Source organism: Sinohyriopsis cumingii, chromosome 15 (genome assembly GCF_028554795.1).
Source record: "Sinohyriopsis cumingii isolate HCF-2022 chromosome 15, ASM2855479v2, whole genome shotgun sequence".
Taxonomy (NCBI): domain Eukaryota; kingdom Metazoa; phylum Mollusca; class Bivalvia; order Unionida; family Unionidae; genus Sinohyriopsis; species Sinohyriopsis cumingii.
This window is the reverse complement of record NC_142975.1, coordinates 105,293,267-105,311,763: the sequence shown is the minus strand read 5'-3', so window position 1 is coordinate 105,311,763 and position 18,497 is coordinate 105,293,267. Positions and strand designations below refer to the sequence as shown.

Here is an 18,497-nt window from a genome sequence, read left to right as displayed (position 1 = left end):
ATTTGACAATTATGATTACTTCTTGTAGCATTATAAACCACTAAGGTATGAATTTGACATTGATGACTACTTCATGATGCATTAGAAACCACTAAGGTATGAATGTAACAATTATGATTACTCCATGTAGCATTAGAAACCACTAAGGTATGAATTTGACAATTATGATTACTCCATGAAGCATTAGAAACCACTAAGGTATGAATTTGACAATTATGATTACTCCATGAAGCATTATAAACCACTACGGTATGAATTTGACAATTATGATTACTCCATGAAGCATTATAAACCACTAAGGTATGAATTTGACAATTATGATTACTTCATGAAGCATTATAAACCACTAAGGTATGAATTTGACAATTATGATTACTCCATGAAGCATTATAAACCACTAAGGTATGAATGTGACAATTATGATTACTTCATGTAGCATTAGAAACCACTAAGGTATGAATTTGACAATTATGATTACTCCATGAAGCATTATAAACCACTAAGGTATGAATGTGACAATTATGATTACTTCATGTAGCATTATAAACCACTAAGGTATGAATTTGACAGTTATGATTACTACATGTAGCATTAGAAACCACAAAGGTAGTTTTCACAGAGTATGGAAAATGAACTGAAAAAGTACACAACTAAGGAAATATAAAACAGAGATAGAAACAAAAATTCATCTTACTAATATAGGCAATGCTGTTTGATGTGCACTTGGGATAAAATTGTTTATTGACACTTCCAATTAACATAATCATGTATACATCAAAATAATCATCACATATTCACAGTGGAATAGACTGCCATAGAATAACTTTACTGTGCCATACAAGTCAGTAGTTCAACTCAAACGAAATAAGACCAACTTCCATGAAAAATTTAACTTACAGGGAAAACTACAAAACACTGACAATTGGACAGATTGACAGAAAACTATAAAACACTGACAATTGTACAGATTGACAGAAAACTATAAAACACTGACAACTGGACAGATTGACAAAAAGGCAATCAATATGCTCCTTGAAGATAATTAGAGACTGTCATGCCAGCTGTGAGTTAAATATTATAACTTTTACAAGAGGCAACCTGATAAGGCTCCATAATCATTTGAATATGATCTAGTCCTTTATATTTCTCAGACAGTAGAGTTCAAGAAGATTAAACAAATTACTCATGATGGTACCTTTGGATTTTTGAGGGATCTTCAGTGAGCTATACATCTGGGTGTCATTGTTTGTATATGGGTGCAATTTTTCATAGGAATCACCTTCTGGAGACCTTAAAAAATGAAATTGAAATATTATTAGATATTATCAGATATATCAAACACAACATTACTGGCGGTGAATGTTTAAAAGAAGTGCTCAAATGTCTATTTGTATCAAATGTTAACTACTTGTATTAAAAATAGATTCATTTTTTCTCTCTTGTCAGTGACTATACTCTATTTGCATAAGTATATTCTAGGTTTTAAAATCATTAAAAAGATAAATTATACTGCTCAATTCATGCTTTATTGGAAATTTGATATATTTTGCATGTCAATAATACACTTAGTAGGTAAAGATTATATACATGTAACTATCAATTTATCATGTTTTATTCAATATTCATGTCATGTGCCTGTACCTTGTTTTGGGATCTATATTCTCTCCCAATGTGATATCTGGGGAAAAATGAAAAAAACGCAATATACATCATACTAAAATAATTCAAATACAAATCAGAATAGTTAGTATACTGAATTGACCTAAAAAGAAAATCAATATAACATTGAAAATGAGATGTAAAAGGCCTTATTTGAATTGTATGAACCTGCATTTACATAGATAAACCTGACAGTCCTGCATTAATACATACATGTTTTATATTTCCTGTTTTAAATGCTGGTTTGTTTTTTCTTTAAAAATCAAAATTAGTCTTTGAGTTTTTAGTAAATCGCAAACTTATAACACATTTATATCATAGCTGAAACCAGAAGGTTAGTAATAGAGAATAAAGCAAATAATTGCATTTTCCTTGCAGTAAATCTTAAAATTCTTTTGCGGCAGATGAAAGAGAAAAATATACTGTACCTTTAGGTGCTACATATTGATAATAACAAATTAGTACACGAAAGCATTCAGTCATATGTTACTATAAGAATAATTTGTTATTTTCCTTGAACTAGCATATCTTTTTAGAGCTTTGACATGTCCAGACTTAAATTCTAAGTTATTCTTGGCTATTCTCCTGTTGAATTGTTCTGAATATTTCAAAGGGTACAGTATGAACATTTAGCCTTTATCACTGCTGTTCAACAACCCAACAGTTTGGAATAATAACCACACATCAGACTGAACAGAAAAAGCACAAGTATGTATTACCATATATGGGATTGTTTTGTTTGCCTTATCAAGTACGCCTATATACCAAGAGTGAGTACATACTACTATCTGTGCCAGCCCCATGTAATTAAATACACTAATTTAGCTAGAGTGAGTACATACTTACCGGTACTGCTATCAGTGCTGGCCACAGTGAACATACCAATTTACCAGAGTGAGTATGTACTTACTGCTATTTGTGCTGGACAGAGTGAACATACCAATTTACCAGAGTGAGTATGTACTTATTGCTATTTGTGCTGGCCAGAGTGAACATACCAATTTACCAGAGTGAGTACGTTGCTTAATGCTATTTGTGCTGGCAATAGTGAACATACCAATTTACCAGAGTGAGTACATGTTTAATGCTATTTGTACTGGCCAGAATGAACATACCAATTTACCAGAGTGAGTACGTACTTATTGCTATTTCTGCTGGCCAGAGTGAATATACCAATTTACCAGAGTGAGTATGTACTTATTGCTATTTCTGCTGGCCATAGTGAACATACCAATTTACCAGAGTGAGTACATGCTTAATGCTACTAAAAACAGGCAATTCATATCTCTGTATGAATATCTCATTATGATAAATACATACATTGTCAGAATACAACATCAATTGTTTAATTTTTGTTAGGTATCGAATTTGCAAGATTTCACTTGCAGAAAACATGGAATAGTGTAACAAGTGTGTATGTGTGTGTGTGAGCTTCCTTGTCAGATATGCCCAATCCTTGACTTAATTTATAATGTGTAAAACATGTCAGCCTCCACTATACACTACATCTGGTGAGAGGAACAGTCTCTCATTCATGCATGAAGTAGAAATAATCAAAGTCCTAATTTACTAACCATGTTATTCAAACATCATTGTACAATTGTGGAGAGGCACCTGAAAACCATCTAATGTTTGAGATTATATTTTATGTAGATCAACATAAAACCCTGCTTCAAAGTTTTAATCACCTACTTTTGCCTGCAATGACTGCCCATCTACTTCCAAGTTATACTCAGTGAACTTATGATACAAATTGCAAAGTGCTTTCAGTTCTTGTTTTCTTTTCAAGGAACCAGACAATTTTCATTTTTTTTAAAATATTTCTGTAAATGTTTACTTACAATACCAATGCAAATATTATTATATGTATCACATGTAGATGTATTTCCATCATTCAAGTATTTCTCTCTCTCTCTCCTGCCTCACATACAATATGCATGGTGCTTTCATGATAGGGAAGGGCTGAACCTATGTTAGTGAACTTGCAGCCTAATCCCAATCATGATGACAGTCATAATATAATATGCTTAAGTTTGCCAAGTTAAAAAGAAAATGAATTTAATTATATTTCTTCCAGAAATGGATAATTTGCTAGTCTCTAATTCTTGGTCTTCTACCACCTTTGTGACATTTATTAAATGAATAAAATGTATCACTCTAAAACATCATTTATAGTAATCACCATTTTCTTGGTAATGTTTCCTTTTTGACAAGTTAGGTAAGAACTTCCATTTCATGCCCATAATTAATCCATTAGTGACACCAAGCTGTAATTGCAATGATGTTACCTTTTGCATGTTAGGTAAGACCTTCCTTTTCATAATTACAATTAATTTGTCAGTGATACCAGGTAGTTTTTGCAATGTTAATGAAATTTGGTCATTAGATATTGAAAAAAAAGTTTAAAAATTCTAACTGATACAGCGGAGACTGAGTCTAGTGGTGCAGGGATTGGTCACTGGTGTGAAAAGAGAAGCACCAGATTTGTATGACATAGGATGCTCTATAATTTCTAGCATTTATGAGAATGAAAACATACATACAAATATTATTTTTTTATAAAAAGAATATATCAACACAACCGTGAATCAATGAAGTTTGTGAGCCATCTAATTATGGAATCATTTTAAACATCCAATATTAGTTAACAATGCAGACTTAATGAATTTATGGCAAGACTTAAACAAGTTAATTTACCATTAAGTTGAAGGTATTGGGTGGCTTCAGCTTTTGTGAAATTGAGTCCCTCATATTCTTTTCCTCTGGCCACATCGTCTTTGACAGACATTTCTTTTATTTGATTTCTTCTTGTGCTTGACACAGAACATAAGATTATGTTTTGATAACTGTGTTTGTTAGAGAAAGAATCAAACACATCTTTCAAACTGTGACTAACGCATATCATCAATGTAACATTTGTATGATACTAATCTGTCTTTTAAGTGTTCATCTTTAATACACAATCAATTGATGAGTTGTGTATTTGCTTCAGAATTATGTACATAAGCTTCATGGCAGGTAGCAATTCAATAGTAGATAGTAATTCAATATTAGGCAGTAATTCAATAGTAGGTAGCAATTCAATAGTAGATAGTAATTCAATAGTAGGTAGTAATTCAATAGTAGGTAGTAATTCAATAGTAGGTAGCAATAGTAGGTAGTAATTCAATAGTAGGTAGCAATAGTAGGTAGTAATTCAATAGTAGGTAGTAAGTTAATAATAGGTAGTAATTCAATACAAAAAGGAAAATAAATATAACTCTTTATGAACTGTATTTGTACTTTCTTATTGTATTATGTTATGTTATATGCATTTGAATCTTTCAAGTGACCTATGTCATGTGTGGCCTGAGTTCCTAGTAACAGCATAATTATGTAAACATAACATATTGCATACCTGTTAGACACATAAGTCTTATATTTATTTTGTATATTGCATCAGAAACAAATTTATTTAGTTGTTGAATTTTACAAAACATCTTGGTTGTTGCTTATTATATATAAAACTGAGTAAAAAAGTTTTACATGTGTTGAGAAGACATACAACTTTATACAACCAATTTTAGAACTTTTCAGTTAAATTATAGAAAATTTATGTTTCAACAGAAATGATGCTTCATGGTGTATTCACAAGACACAATCGAATCCTGAATTAATATGATTACAATTAAAATAAAAAATAAAAAGTGTTTTATAATTGTAATATCTCTTAAACAATGACATTTAGCCTGTTTGTACTTTACATACCTTCTATGACATTTCTGTATAGTGTAATAATATATCATAACATGTGATTAACACCAGTCATACCTTTCTTCATCCTCTCCTGTTACACCATTTTCTGCAATAATAATAATATATAATGAAACAAAATAGGTATCATATCCATTTTTAACTATGATAAAGCTGCAAAGAGACCTTATGTGACAAGTGTATATCACTGGATTTAGAAATCCTATAATATCATCCTAAAAACATAGGTATTCAATTTATTTTTGGTATATCATTTGCATAATAGTGCTACGTGTATTTGTTTATGAGTGGAATCATCCCCTTTGAAAAGATATATTAATTATAAAAAGATACTGTTTTCAAAAGAGAGCTCACTCAAATGTTATAACTATTTTATATTGAAAGAAAATAAATTCATAGTTCCAAATAAGTACTAATACATGTGAGCTGAAACTTAGAGACGAAAGATGGACATAATGAAATACAGACATATTTACATATGAACAAGCATGCAATTAGTTAATTAAAATTACCTAAGGTGTCTTGTCTCAGGATCTGGAACCACACATTACATTTTGCAAACATTATGAAAGGTATGTTATATTTTAACAGGCTATATAAATACATATTTGACAATGATAGTCCATATTACACTGCTGGAATAGAATGATGTAAATGAGTTGTCATTGAAAATAATAATGTAAGTCAAGTATCACATCAACAAATAATGATAAAATGTTAACATGGATGACTATAAAAGTCACTGATATGACTTGTCTCTATTTATTTCTTCCATTCTTAACACACACATTTAAGATTATATTTTACTTTACCAATAGAAGCTGATGATTGATGATAATCATTCTCACAGTGTTCTTTTTCCTTTGTATGTTGATATCTTCTCCAAAGGAACATGCCTATTACCACACCTAGAATGATGACAATTCCAGCACTTATGCCCCCAGCTATCCCAGCAACTGGTATTCCAAGACTTTCAGAGGTACTTGCTACTGCAAATATGAACAATTGTCATTTAAAGGATATCTAATTCTCGCAAAGATTTCATCTAATTGGTCACATACCTGTTCCAACTGTAAATAAAAGCACATGAAATTCATATTATAGGATGGACTCAGAACATGTGACTAAATTCAGGCTAAAGTGTTCACTATGTGTAAAAAGTGTTAACTGATTTGATTCCTTTTGTCAAATATGAAATAAATCATCATAGTTGGTAAATTATGTAGTACACTGCATCTTATTTGTGTTTACTATCATTGCATTTCTGCAAGGAGCGAGGTTATTATTAATTATTACTCCCAAAGTGTCTGTCTGTCTGTCAATCCATTCTTAATTAAGTTTGTCAATTCATTTCCTCTATACCAATTAGAGGATTTTAATGGTTTTACCTACTGCGTGTATGAAAATGCACAGAATTAAACATTTTCCACAAGGCCTATAATTATAATCACAAGCGTATACCTTGCACCTCTAATTATAAAATCATTTATACAGCTGAGTATTAAATTTAAATTGCCTAGCATGTTAGTTGTCATATACCTCAAGTTGTTTCATTCAAATTTGTTGTGTCCATTTTGGATGACAGGATGTGGACCCTAGTGCAATTAAGCTAGGTTACATGTGCCACTACTCAGGTTAAGAATTTGATTCCTGGTTAGGATGAATTATAACTCTCTTTCATTCTGTCTCCCTTTCTATCCAACAATGTGTCAATGTGAAATCATGTCATGAAGTGATGCCATACATATATCCTATGCTTGCCAGTCAGACATTTTTGTAAGCTATCTTTTTCTGCGAGTATTTCTTTGTTTGTTAGGAGTCTGTAAGAAATGAATCTGCTAACATCTGCACAGTGTGAGTGGACATGACAGGTCAGAGTCAGAGTTGACATGACAAGTCACAATTGAAGAACCCAACTATCATTTTGACATGAATCTCACATTCATTTTTGAACTGTAAAAGAAAACTAGAGCGATATTCATCTTTCTATGTTGCCAGTTTTTTTCAATATTTGAAAGATGGGAAGATATAATATCTTCAAGAAGTTGAACGAAATGCTTTTCAATTAAATGATGAACCAATGAAAGAATAAGTATGCTTTGGGTGAAAGTGCAAAATGAATAACTTCCCCTTTCTTACACACTGTAATACCCATACACTTGTAAAGAAAAAGTTACAGTAGATATAATTAGTCTTTTAGCAAAATCAGCTACTATAAAACAGAAGTATAAAACAAACATAACATGGATATTTCAAGAATATAAGCAGTAAGTCCACTAGAGTAAGGTTAGTTTGAATTAAGGACAATTCTGGAACACTAATTAAATATAAAAATAGTAAGAATAGCTGCCCCCCCCCCCAAGGAATTGTGTTGATTGAATAAATGCCATATTACCCATTTACTCTTTACTCATCGCTGGCATGCTGTCAATTCTACTGCATGAAAAATATAAACTCCTACGGACACCTACAAAAGAACATTTCATGCACACATTCCTTACACCTGAATAAAAGTACACCCAACCCAGTGTTGATAAATATTACTTCATGCCCATTTTCCTTATCAGCTGAGTTTCAGAGATGTGGTCCATAACTGTACGAGAACCCTGTTTACAACTATAATGAAGCTGATAAAATATTGTGGTTCTGACAAGTCCCTAAAACAATGTGGGTATGTGAGAAAGCTTGCCAGTAGCTTCTCGTGGGTCGGTGGTTCTTTCCTGGGTTTTCCCAGGTTCTTCCTCCACCATTAATACTGGCCGCCATGTATAGCCAATCAAGTGCTGAAAAATGGCGTTAAACCCCACAACAACAACAACAACAAGTCCCTAAAAGAGATAGAATGTACAAATCCTTGATGTCCAACTATGCAGAGGCTGTTCATCTCCAAATCAATCTGATCTAGGAGACCAAAAACCTTAAGCTTATACTGCTGTAAGTTTTGATGACTAAACAGCAACACATTCTACTTTGAATAAGACCATAGTGTCCTTGTGTTTAAGATCTAAGTGCAATTCATTCCACTTTGAATAAGACCATAGTGTCCTTGTGTTTAAGATCTAATGGCAATTTATTCCACTTTGAATAAGACCATAGTGTCCTTGTGGTTTAAAATCTAAGGGCAATTCATTCCACTTTAAATAAGACCATAGTGTCCGTGTGTTTAACATAAGGTCAATTCATTCCACTTTGAATATGACCATAGTGTCCCGGTGTTTAAGATCTAAGGGCAATTCATTCCACTTTGAATAAGACCATAGTGTCCTGGTTTTTAAGACCTAAGGGCAATTCATTCCACTTCTAATAAGACCATAGTGTCCTTTTGTTTAAGATCTAAGTGCAATTCATTACACTCTGAATAAGACCATAGTGTCCTGGCTTTTAAGATCTAAGGGCAATTCATTCCACTTTGAATAAGACCATAGTGCCATGGGTTTAAGCTATAAGGTCAATTCATTCCACTTTGGAAAAGACCATACTGTCCTTGGGTTTAAGACCTAAGGGCAACTCATTCCACTTTGAATACGACCATAGTGTCCTTGTGGTTTAAGATCTAAGGGCAATTCATTCCACTTTGAATAAGACCATAGTGTCCTTGTGTTTAAGATATAAGGTCAATTCATTCCACTTTGAATAAGACCATAGTGTCCTTGGTTTTAAGACCTAAGGAAAACTCATTCCACTCTGAATAAGACCATAATGTCCTTGGGTTAAAGACCTAAGAAAAACTCATTCCACTTTGAATAAGACCATAGTGTCCTTGTGGTTTAAGATCTAAGGGCAATTCATTCCACTTTGAATAAGACCATAGTGTCCATGGGTTTAAGCTATAAGGTCAATTCACTCCACTTTGTAAAGGACCATACTGTCTTTGGGTTTAAGACCTAAGGCCAACTCATTCCACTTTGAACAAGACCATAGTGTCCTTGGGTTTAAGACCTAAGGGCAATTCATTCCACTTTGAATAAGACCACAGAGTCCTTGGGTTTAAAACCTAAGAGCAAGTCATTCCACTTTGAATAAGACCATAATGTCCTTGGGTTTAAGACCTAAGGTCAATTCATTCCACTTTGAATAAGACCACAGAGTCCTTGGGTTTAAAACCTAAGAGCAAGTCATTCCACTTTGAATAAGACCATAGTGTCCTTGTGGTTTAAGATCTAAGGAAAATTCATTCCACTTTGAATAAGACCATAGCATCCTTGTGTTTAAGTTCTAAGAGCAATTCACTCCACTTTGAATAAGACCATAGTGTCCTGGTGTTTAAGTTCTAAGGGCAATTCATTCCACTTTGAATAAGACCATAGTATCCTTTGGTTTAAGGTCTAAGGGTAATTCATTCCACTTTGAATAAGACATTAGTGTACTTTGGTTTAAAACCTAAGGGCAATTCATTCCACTCTGAACAAGACCATATTGTCCTTTGGTTTAAGACCTAAGGGCAATTCATTCCACTTTGAATAAGACCATATTGTCCTTGTGTTTAAGCTATAAGGTCAATTCATTCCACTTTGAATAAGACCATACTGTCCTTGGGTTTAAGACCTAAGGCCAACACATTCCACTTTGAATAAGACCATAGTGTCCTTGTGGTTTAAGATCTAAGGGCAATTCATTCCACTTTGAATAAAACCATAGCGTCCTTGTGTTTAAGTTCTAAGGGCAATTCACTCCACTTTGAATAAGACCATAGTGTCCTGGTGTTTAAGTTCTAAGGGCAATTCATTCCACTTTGAATAAGACCATAGTGTCCTTGTGGTTTAAGATCTAAGGGCAATTCATTCCACTTTGAATATGATCATAGTGTCCTTGTGTTTAAGATCTAAGGGCAATTCATTCCACTTTGAATAAGACCATAGTGTCCTTGTGTTTAAGATAAGGTCAATTCATTCCACTTTGAATAAGACCATAATGTCCTGGTGTTTAATATCTAAGGGCAATTCATTCCACTTTTAACAAGACCATAGTGTCCTTGTGTTTATGATCTAAGGGCAATTCATTTCAGTTTGAATAAGACCATAGTGTCCTTGTGTTCAAGATCTAAGGGCAATTAATTCCACTTTGAATAAGACCATAGTGTCCTTGTGTTTACGATCTAAGGGCAATTCATTCCACTCTGAATAAGACCATAGTGTCCTTGTGTCTAAGATATAAAGACAATTCATTCCACTTTGAATAAGACCATAGTGTCCTTGTGTTTAAAATCTAAGGACAATTCACTCTACTTTGAATAAGACCATAGTGTCCTGGTGTTTAATATCTAAGGGCAATTCATTCCACTTTGAACAAGACCATAGTGTCCTTGTGTTTAAGATCTAAGGGCAATTCATTTGACTTTGAATAAGACCATAGTGTCTTTGTGTTTAAGATATAAAGACAATTCATTCCACTTTGAATAAGACCATATTGTCAATGGGTTTAAGATATAAAGACAATTCATTCCTCTTTGAATAAGACCATAGTGTCTTTGTGTCTAAGATCCAAGGGCAATTAATTCCACTTTGGAAAAGACCATAGTGTCCTTTTGTCTAAGATAGAAAGACAATTCATTCCACTTCGAATAAGACCATAGTGTCCTGGTGTTTAAGATCTAAGGGCAATTCATTCCACTTTGAATAAGACCATAGTGTCCTGGTGTTTAAGATCTAAGGGCAATTCATTCCACTTTGAATAAGACCATAGTGTCCTTGTGTCTAAGATCCAAGGGCAATTCATTCCACTTAGCTGGATCCTGGTAAGAAAAACAATGATAGCCATATGACTGTGTTTAAACAGTGGGAACAATGAGAATATGAGTGGTGGAAGGGAAGTGTAAGTTTCTTTGGAGTGTACACATGAATGAGGTCAGTTAGGTATACTGAACTAGAACCATTCAACTTCGTCTGATTAGTCATGACTTTACCATTTCAACTACTAAAATAATCATACTTTGCATTTTCATGATGAAATATGTTGGCACCAGCTGTGTGGCCCTTGTCTTCCAGACATCTCCAATATCTCACCTTTGTTAATGTTAGTACAGGTCTTGACTTGACCTACATGGATATGCAAGAAAGCTTGCCAGTGGCTTCCTGTGGGTTGATTATTCTTCCTAGGGTCCTTCCAGGTTCTTCCTCTACAAAAAAAGCTGCAGGCCGAATATACCCAATGCATACTTCAAAGAAACTTCAATGCTGATCATATACAAGCTAATAATCTTCAACATAGACGACTTCAGCATCACAGGCAAGGCAATGGATTAATAATAATAATAATAATAATAATAATAATAATAATAAAATAATACCTTAAAGAAAAGAAAAATAATACACTTTTAATAAAGGTGATGAGAAAAAAACTTCCAGAAAAGCATAGACCCATTCTAGTTCAACTCTCTATTTCTAAATTTGTTCAGAAATATGTAACAAAGCAAATTAGTACTTTCTTGCACACAAAAGATTCCATATATCAGCATCAATAAGGCTTTCTATCTAAACACATGTCATGATACATTCATACAAAATTTTGATAAATGATTTGAAAAAGTAGATAAAGGCAACACGACACTTTTTTTCTTTCTAAATATAATAAAGGGATTTGACTATGTTGCATATAATGTATTTACTGACAGCACCTTGATTAAGGCAGTTAGATACAAGGTTGGAAAACCGGTACAAAGGGAATAATGATAGGATCAACAATTTTTGACTACTGAAGGGATTTGACATTGTTGACCATGAAGTACTTATTGAATAACACCGTATTTACAATAGCTGTGCAAAAACTGCTCCTGGATTCAATTATATCTTAAAGTGAGAACCCAACAAAGTGAAACCATAAACTGCTCTAATAAGTCCTGGTAAAGTATGATGTGTCTCTGGGGTCACTGCTTGGATCTACAGTTTTGTTTTCATTTGTTTATTAACTCACTGTACCTGAGAAATTATTCTAATTCTCACCTGAAACTGGGAAAGAAACTTTTTTCTTACTAAACTGCATATGATTCAGAGAGGCTTTTGCTTAGCCAGATCCTTAGATGTGCAATAGAAGTGGCTAGTTTGCAAGAGAGCATGAACAGCAGGGTGAAAATATAACTTATGTTTGATACTTTTCTTTCATTGTTTTTCTTGTTTGCATCTTGGCCAATCTTTTCCTTCAAATCTCAGAATAAGCCTACTCGTCTAAAAGCTGGACACAAACTCTGGTTCCATATCTGGCAGAGTGAGTAGAAAGTCTATACTACAAGGTATCATTGTAAAGCAAGATATTTTCCCTTTTGTGTAATACCACCTACTTCTGTCTATCATGAATTGTTACAAAAACTACTGAGCCCAGAACAATGGTACCAAGTCATGGCACAAAACAAAGCATGCTGGGATACTTAGTTAATGACATTTCATTCTATACAGAGAACACTGACGCTTTAATATATGTTGATGATGCAACATTCCACACATCTGATGAAGACAGCAACACAATCCAAGAACGGTTGCAGCGTAATCTTAATCATGTTATTAAATGATATCGAGAATATATAATACATATAAGTATAAATATTTCTCATTTTCAAACCAGAATCTGTCAAAGTTACTGTCTACTTATACAGCTGTCATCTGTAATATTTTTTCTATATTGTTGTACTGACTTTGCCTTGCACTTTCAAGTTTTAGAAGGCTACATCAAAACAAATAATCTGAAAGTTTATCTGAGATATATACTTGTCTAAACAGTAATACTACCTCCATGTACTCTTTTAAGATCTGCTGAGGCTTAAAATTATGTTCCAATCTATCTAAACCAAGAATAATGCTTGCAAAATGTGTTTACTGGATCAAGTGACTGGAATCAGCTACAACTTTAAATAAAGCCCTCATTGTGTTCAAATTGGGATTTTTCTGCTACTTAAACATGTATTATCCCTAAGCCTTTGCCTTTATGTGTATGCTTTAATAACAGAACAGGAGTTTTCAAAAGGACTGACACTCTAAGAGCCAAAATTAATTTTCAGGAATTCAAGATTAGTCATTTCTTAATTTTAACAGCTGCATGCTGAATCCATGTCAGATACTGTTATTTAGATTTTAAAAAATGATTGCCAAAATCAGCAAATGTGGCAGCGATATTGAAAGGACAATCAGCACTATTTTCATTTAGGACAAACTATATATAGGCCACATTTGGTGAAACCCCATATAATCGTAACAATTCTGGAAAAGTAGTGCGAAGAAGAATATCGAGATGGTTGCCATGGTGTCTATACTGGATATAAGATCAGCGTCATTTCTATTCAGACTAGCTAAACATCAAAGAAGTCCTTTCAAATTAGTTAAAACCACCTATCAATATGATTGTCCATCTAGAAATAACAATAAGATTTTCAAGATAGCCAACCTGGTGGCTATAGTGGATGACATAATAACACCATTTTAGTTTAGAAAAGCACCAATTTAATACAAAGTTATGCCTTATTTATGCTACGCTAAATTGACATACCTAACCATGGCCCTGCCTTTCTTGAAATAACTTTTCAAAAGACTATGGCATATCTACACATTCTCTACATTTCTAAGTGTGCTCAGGGTATAGTGTGTGATTTGGACTTTTAACATAGCCTTAACAACTTTTCAGTCATATTACTTCGATGTCTGCAGTGTGGCAGTTTATAGTGATGTCTAGCACTGGGGCATCATACCGCAAGCATGTAGAATGATGTTCCACCCAATCACATTATCCTGGCACCATCGAGGCAGTTGTTAGTATCAATTTTTTAATAAGTCTTTGGTATGATTTGGCCAGGGTTCGAACCTGCAACCTCCTGCATCCAAGGCGGATGCTCTAACCACTAGGCCACCAGAACAGTTGCTCAGGGTACAGCTTAGTCATGTGAAATTATGCATAAAAGACTGTCAAATGCATAAAAATTTCACAGAAACCATGTCTTACCTGGTCTGTGAATGAAAAAGCTACCATCCAATCACAAAAGTTAGATGTGAGTACCACATGTCACATCCTGTGTTTTGTAAAATGCAGGACAGCTGCAAATAGCTTTCCTATTAGTGTTTATTCTCCTCAAATACTTATGACATCATCGTTTATGGCAGATGACATATATCAAAATGGCAGAGACCAGTAAAAGTATTAGAATTTGTGACAGGCAAATGCCATGAAATCTGGGACAACATTGATAAGTTTGCACAGGATTGGGGAGAATAATGGATTGTTTTCATGGAACAATTTAAGGAGCAGGACAGTGACCAAGATTGATCAAGCTCCTACAAACACAAGGTCTAATATGTTGTAATGCTAATCAAAAACAGTAACCCAACGATATGCCCACAAGAAAATTCAGAATTCATGAATTATTATACCAACTACTTCTTGTTAAGAGTCAACGTGATGCTGATGAACTTTTATTAATGGAGCCTTCTGTTAGAATCTCTATGTCCATTAGACTTTCCACTGAGAAATAGCATTAACAAAATTGTTACAAATGCTGCTGTAATTGGCACCATTTTGACTTAAGACAAACTAATCAAATGATGTCTTCTGGTGAAAAACCCCAAATGGTACGACTCTTCAATCTGGAGGAGTAGCAACAACAAAAGTTTAAATATTGCTGCGTGTGCAGACAAGGGATGTTATATTGGCACAATTTCCATTTAGGAACAACCAGACATGATCAGGGCCTTTCACCAGATTTAAAGTTGGGGGGGGGGGGTGTGAGTTGCCAAAGTAAGCAGGGGGGTTTTGTAGGAAATCCTCCAATGGGGATGCAGGTTTTTTTCCTTTTTAGGTAGAAGGGTGTAAAGAAAAAGTGGCCGGGTAAATCACTTGGCTCCTGACTGATAAGGACAGCCCTGTATCACAAGAAGTGATGTAGTGAAAACCCCATGTGGATATGATGGCCATTCTATCAACCTTGCCTGATATTTAATTGTACCATTTTCATTTAGGACCACCTAGATATGATAATAAATGTTATGGTGAAAACCTCGGGCTAATACAACTTTCTGTTCTGGAAAAGTAGTGACAAGATTTTATAAGACGGCCGTCATCACAGCCATATTGGACATTAGATCATCAAAATCATCAGTTAGGACCAACTTGATATATGAAGTAATTTGGTAAATACGACTTTAATCGACAAGTTCTCATTTTAATTTCTTTTTAGGTACTGAGTAAATATATAGAATATTGTAACAGCCTTATGGAAGATTAGCTATAACGTGGGTAAATGAGTTACAGCCTCTCATTATAAAGTTATTGTTATTATTATTAAAAGAATCAGTTATTTTCATCATGTGAGTGTGTGTGATTAGGATTTTTAACATAGCGTTAACAATTTTTCAGTCATATTGCTATGATGTCTGCAGTGTGACCGTTTATAGTGATATCTAGCATTGGGGCATCATGCCGCAGACATGTAGCATGATGTCCCACTCAGTCACATTATCCTGATACCAGGCCAACCAGTCCTAACACTAACCTCTTAATGCTGAGTGCCAAGCGAGGCAGCTGTTAATACCATTTTTTGTAAGTCTTTGGTATGACTCGGCCAGGTTTCAAACCCACGACCTCCTGCTTCCTAGGCGGACACTATAATCACTAGGCCACCAGAGCGGTCTTGTTTTCATCATGTAATCAATTACATCTGACATTCTTAAACATTACAAATTATTCATCTTGGTACATACTATCATTTGAAATTATAACTCTTATATGAAATCATGCTGCTGTCAGTATAAATTCTGTGTTCAAGTGTCTCCAAGTGTTAGATCACCTAATGTAGTGGCGTTTATGGCATGCGTCGTTTCACTGCGTCCAACCTTATTTTCAGCATACATTCGTAACTGGTAGGTTGTCTTCTGTTGGAGGCCAGGCAAGATGAAGGATTGTTTTGGTAACTCAATATCCTGAATTTCATTTGATTTAAGCCAGTCTCCATCAGGATGTATTGCATACTCAATAATAAAATGTTGAGGATGTCCGCCTCCAAATCCTGGAGCCCATTCCAGTGTAACAGAATCTGGGCCACTTTCAGTCACATTTAAGTTTCTAGGAACTTCTGGTATGCCTGTAATAAAATAAAAGTAAGAAGACCAAGTATATCTGAAATAACTTACCTTATTGACATTTATCTCTAAGCAAAATGAAAGGGTAGTTGCTAGGGGTGAAAAGATACACATGTGCTGCATATTGATACAATTCACAATACAGTAGTCCCCCTCTTGAACGGCCCCTTGACCAGTGGCCACTGACTTCTTATGGGCCAGAATCCCTTGTATTCATTTGTAGAAGGCAAGTGGATGTTATCAAAAGGTTTTCTTTCTCTTACTGACAAAAAAAAGTGTAAATTACAAAATGTGACACACACGTCCTGTTTGAAATCTGCCCACTTGCCAATTCTGTGATAATTTTACTTATCCGATCAGTACATTCAGTCATTAATTAAATGTCTCAACATAAACTGAGACATTCAGAATCTGAACCCAATGTATGATTTAAGAATGTTTAATAACCTTTTTTGCACTTAGTTTCTCTGTTGCTTTGCCAATACATCCTGTGTGACATGCAGATAATACGCTACATTAAGTTCTAATTGATGATTGTTGTTTGTCAAGGATCTGAACAAACAATAACTACCAATCACAATACAGTGAGAGAGGTAGTGTTACAACAATCTGTGAATACTCAATTCTTGTCATTGTCTGTTCAAGTTATACACAAATTTGAATTAAACAGACACAATAAGAAAACTGAAAATTAAATAAATTTCTTGACTTTTCAAAAACATTTTTATGTAATAATAATACATGCCAACCCAAACAGAGGTATATGTGTAATTTTTGCCAACACAAGTTTGCCTAAATGAATGCATTTAGAACTTACCGCTTGCATCTTGCAATATCGTCTAGGACTTGTGGGTTGGCTTATATGTGGGTCATGCACGTTTTAGTGTTTATACCTATGCAGTTTGGAGGGTTCAGCTTATATGCGAACAGGTTTATATGCGAGTGTATGTGGATCATTTTTATTTTTCTGTGAAAGAGGAAGCCTGATGAGGAGCAAGTAGGAGAAGATAGCAAGTATTTTTCCTTGTTACAAAAATGTTCAAGAGTTGGGTGTGGAATGATGGACATGGAAAGCAATTCGGCCTCACAGAAAAGAGAGTGAATCTCTGAAAGCACAAGGGGGGAAATAATAGCTCCATATGTGCACTCCACAGTGGGGAAAGAGAACAGCCAACCAAGATTTGGTTGATGACCTGATGAGGCTGGAGACAGAAAGAGGAAAAGGAATACAGTGGCTCTGACTTGTCATGAATGATGAATATGGAAAGACCAGAAGTAATCAAGTTATGTCTGCATACTGAGTAAATGAGTTTGATCATTCTATGATGAAATTTGTTTTATCAGTATAACAGAATGGCTAATTGCATTCCTTATCCATTTTTAAATTCTATTTCTAGGAGAAATTGTATCATTCAGATGTCATGTTCAAATTCATTTTGTTAATGATATTGATTAAATTGTTACATTTTATAAAAAAAACAATGAAAAAAATATGGAGAAATGTTTTACGTTCATTATTATCACACAAAATATTAGTCCATGTCAGATAATCATTGTATTAACTTGGCACTACAAAAAAAGTGGAATCGGCATATATACCGTATTTGCTGGCCTATAAGTCAATGCGGAGTATAAGTCAAATCAGCAAATTTGGCAAACTTTCCATCCTTCATCCTTATATAAGTTGATGCTGAGTATAAGACGAGGCCAGATCAACACCTCAGATTGTATTTTTCATTTCGTTCCACACAGCATCACGAATTTTATCCTGCCTGTAACTCAGTAACCTTTCCAGTCAGGATCATTAAATGAAATTAAAAGTACCTACTGTATATACTCGCATATAAGCCAAATAATTTAGGAAAAAAATAAAGGCCTGGAAGAAGGGTGTTGACTTATCCGCAGGCCAATGTCTAACCTTTACAGTTTTTAGGTCCTTTTGTTGACTACTGTAATGGCTGTAATCTTGGGACACGAAACAATAATTTTTTCCGTGTCTTAAGACATAGACATGTGAAAAAAAGAGTAACTTTT

The 18,497-nt window shown here is 34.1% G+C and overlaps 1 protein-coding gene across 3 annotated transcripts in view; it reads right to left on the bottom strand.

Moving 5' to 3' along the window:
- Positions 1–18,497, bottom strand: part of LOC149782417 (adhesion molecule nephrin-like) — a 506,160-nt gene that overhangs the window by 6,609 nt on the left and 481,054 nt on the right. For 2 of the 3 annotated variants that reach the window (XM_089933811.1, XM_089933813.1), the window contains exons 9-14: positions 16,172–16,465; positions 6,225–6,401; positions 5,470–5,500; positions 4,357–4,472; positions 1,642–1,678; positions 1,196–1,290 (exon numbers count right to left, since the gene is read on the bottom strand). In XM_089933811.1, the coding sequence (XP_089789937.1) occupies positions 1,196–1,290; positions 1,642–1,678; positions 4,357–4,472; positions 5,470–5,500; positions 6,225–6,401; positions 16,172–16,465 (750 nt within the window). The remainder of the gene's footprint in view (positions 1–1,195; positions 1,291–1,641; positions 1,679–4,356; positions 4,473–5,469; positions 5,501–6,224; positions 6,402–16,171; positions 16,466–18,497) is intronic. The other variant, XM_089933812.1, reaches the window with a different exon arrangement.